The 1,644-nt window shown below is 49.0% G+C and overlaps 1 protein-coding gene across 1 annotated transcript in view; it reads left to right on the top strand.

Annotated features, from left to right (window-relative positions):
• LOC109471227 (activating transcription factor 7-interacting protein 1-like) overlaps positions 1–1,644 on the top strand; it is a 14,520-nt gene that overhangs the window by 12,491 nt on the left and 385 nt on the right. The window contains exon 10 of the mRNA XM_019770510.1: positions 288–470. Coding sequence (XP_019626069.1) covers positions 288–470 — 183 coding nt within the window. The remainder of the gene's footprint in view (positions 1–287; positions 471–1,644) is intronic.

Raw genomic sequence — 1,644 nt, 5'->3', positions numbered from 1 at the left:
AGCTTGCCATTGCGCTTGCTTGCTGCCTTCCTTCGCTTGTTGGCTATCCTTCGCTTGTTGTAGCACTCCCTACCCATTCAGACATAAAACTAAACAAGGCACAGTTCTCGATATGATACTGATCCAAACCCATTCAGGCATAGAACTAGATAGGCACAGTTCTGGATACGTTACAGACTATCCAGAACCGAGCCTGATCCTAACCCTAACCCATTCAGGCATAGAAGTAGATAGGCACAGTTATGGCTACAGTCAACATGGTGCGTTCCATCCCTACTTTTCTGCAGCCCCAGCGCCACCCCGTGCACAGCGTGGGCGTGCCGCCGGCCAGACACCCGATGCCGTACCGCCAGCCTTTTCAGCAGGTCCGGCCGCCGGCCAGCATGATGCAGGCTCCCCGGCCCACGGGGCCCCCCATCCTGTCCAGGCCAGCCCCGCCACCTCTGCTGCACTCCAACAACCCTCCTCAGGTACGCTTATTTATTATGTTTACCGAAGGAAAACATATTGTTTTTTCTCAGTTTCTTCTTCTTCTCTAAACAGTGACCTCTGACCTGGCCAATGACCTGATTTGTTTACGTCTCTCACCATGGTAAATGGTGGTGGGTTACATACATGCGATGTAATGTTGCAATTTCATGGTCTGCTCTGCTCCTGTCATAAAATATACTAGTAGTACATGTATGTGAATGTGTCTGGGTAAGAATAAGCAGAGGCTGTCAGAGCAGACCATGTCCTGAGGTAAACATTATGCATTTGCTTTGCAAATGTTACTTCTCTAGTTTATTTATGAAGCTTTACCACATTTGTGGAAGGGTTCAGACATAACAGGTGACTATCACCTCTGCTAGATGTCAAACCTGAGACCAGACTGTAAGGTTTGATCCACTCACACCGGGAAGGAACCCTACGCTTTTTATAAGTGTGGTGGGATCTTTAACGTGCTTGAGGTGTGGCTCTCCTCAAACACTGGACCGCTGGCTTTAGGTCTAATATCCGAAAGGACGTCCCTAACTGAAGCTAGGTACTCATTTTCACATGAGTCGTGTGAGGAAATAGATACAGTTGTGGATGCAATTAACTGGATGAAATAGGCACAATGGGACCTGCCAGGGATTCAAACCCAGAACCTTTGGATTCTGAGTCAACAGCCCTAACCACAAGACCACCTTGCTGTCACCTTGGTAACTGGTGCTGTAGCAGACACCCTGTGGTGTTGGATTACATTATGTAGCAAGTAGCAGGACAGAGTTGGAGGGGCTGGTCACCATATACATTGGCAAATCAAGGGCATTCTCGGAATAGTTGTGAACAAGATTCAGTAAAAACTTAAGGAAAAGACTGGATCCTTGTCAGCCGTTGATTCTGTCAGGCCTGCTTGAAAATTCAACAGTAAAATCGTAGACGACATACAAAGAATGTAACCATGCCCTTACTCACAACCACCTGCCATACCTAACCTTTACACCTCTAACTCCCCTCCTGAAGCCAGCCTTCTGTCTAACTGATGATGCCCTTCCTCTCCACCAATACAGGTCCATCAGATGAGGCCACCTATGCAACCCTCATTCCCGCCGAGGCCACCCCCCCTTCCAGCAGCAGCAACAGCCGCCAAACCACACCCAGCACCACGTCCCCACCCCG

This window comes from Branchiostoma belcheri, unplaced genomic scaffold (assembly GCF_001625305.1).
Source record: "Branchiostoma belcheri isolate BF01 breed outbred unplaced genomic scaffold, Haploidv18h27 scaffold240, whole genome shotgun sequence".
Classification (NCBI taxonomy): Eukaryota; Metazoa; Chordata; class Leptocardii; order Amphioxiformes; family Branchiostomatidae; genus Branchiostoma; species Branchiostoma belcheri.
This window is presented reverse-complemented; position numbering and strand designations above follow the sequence as displayed.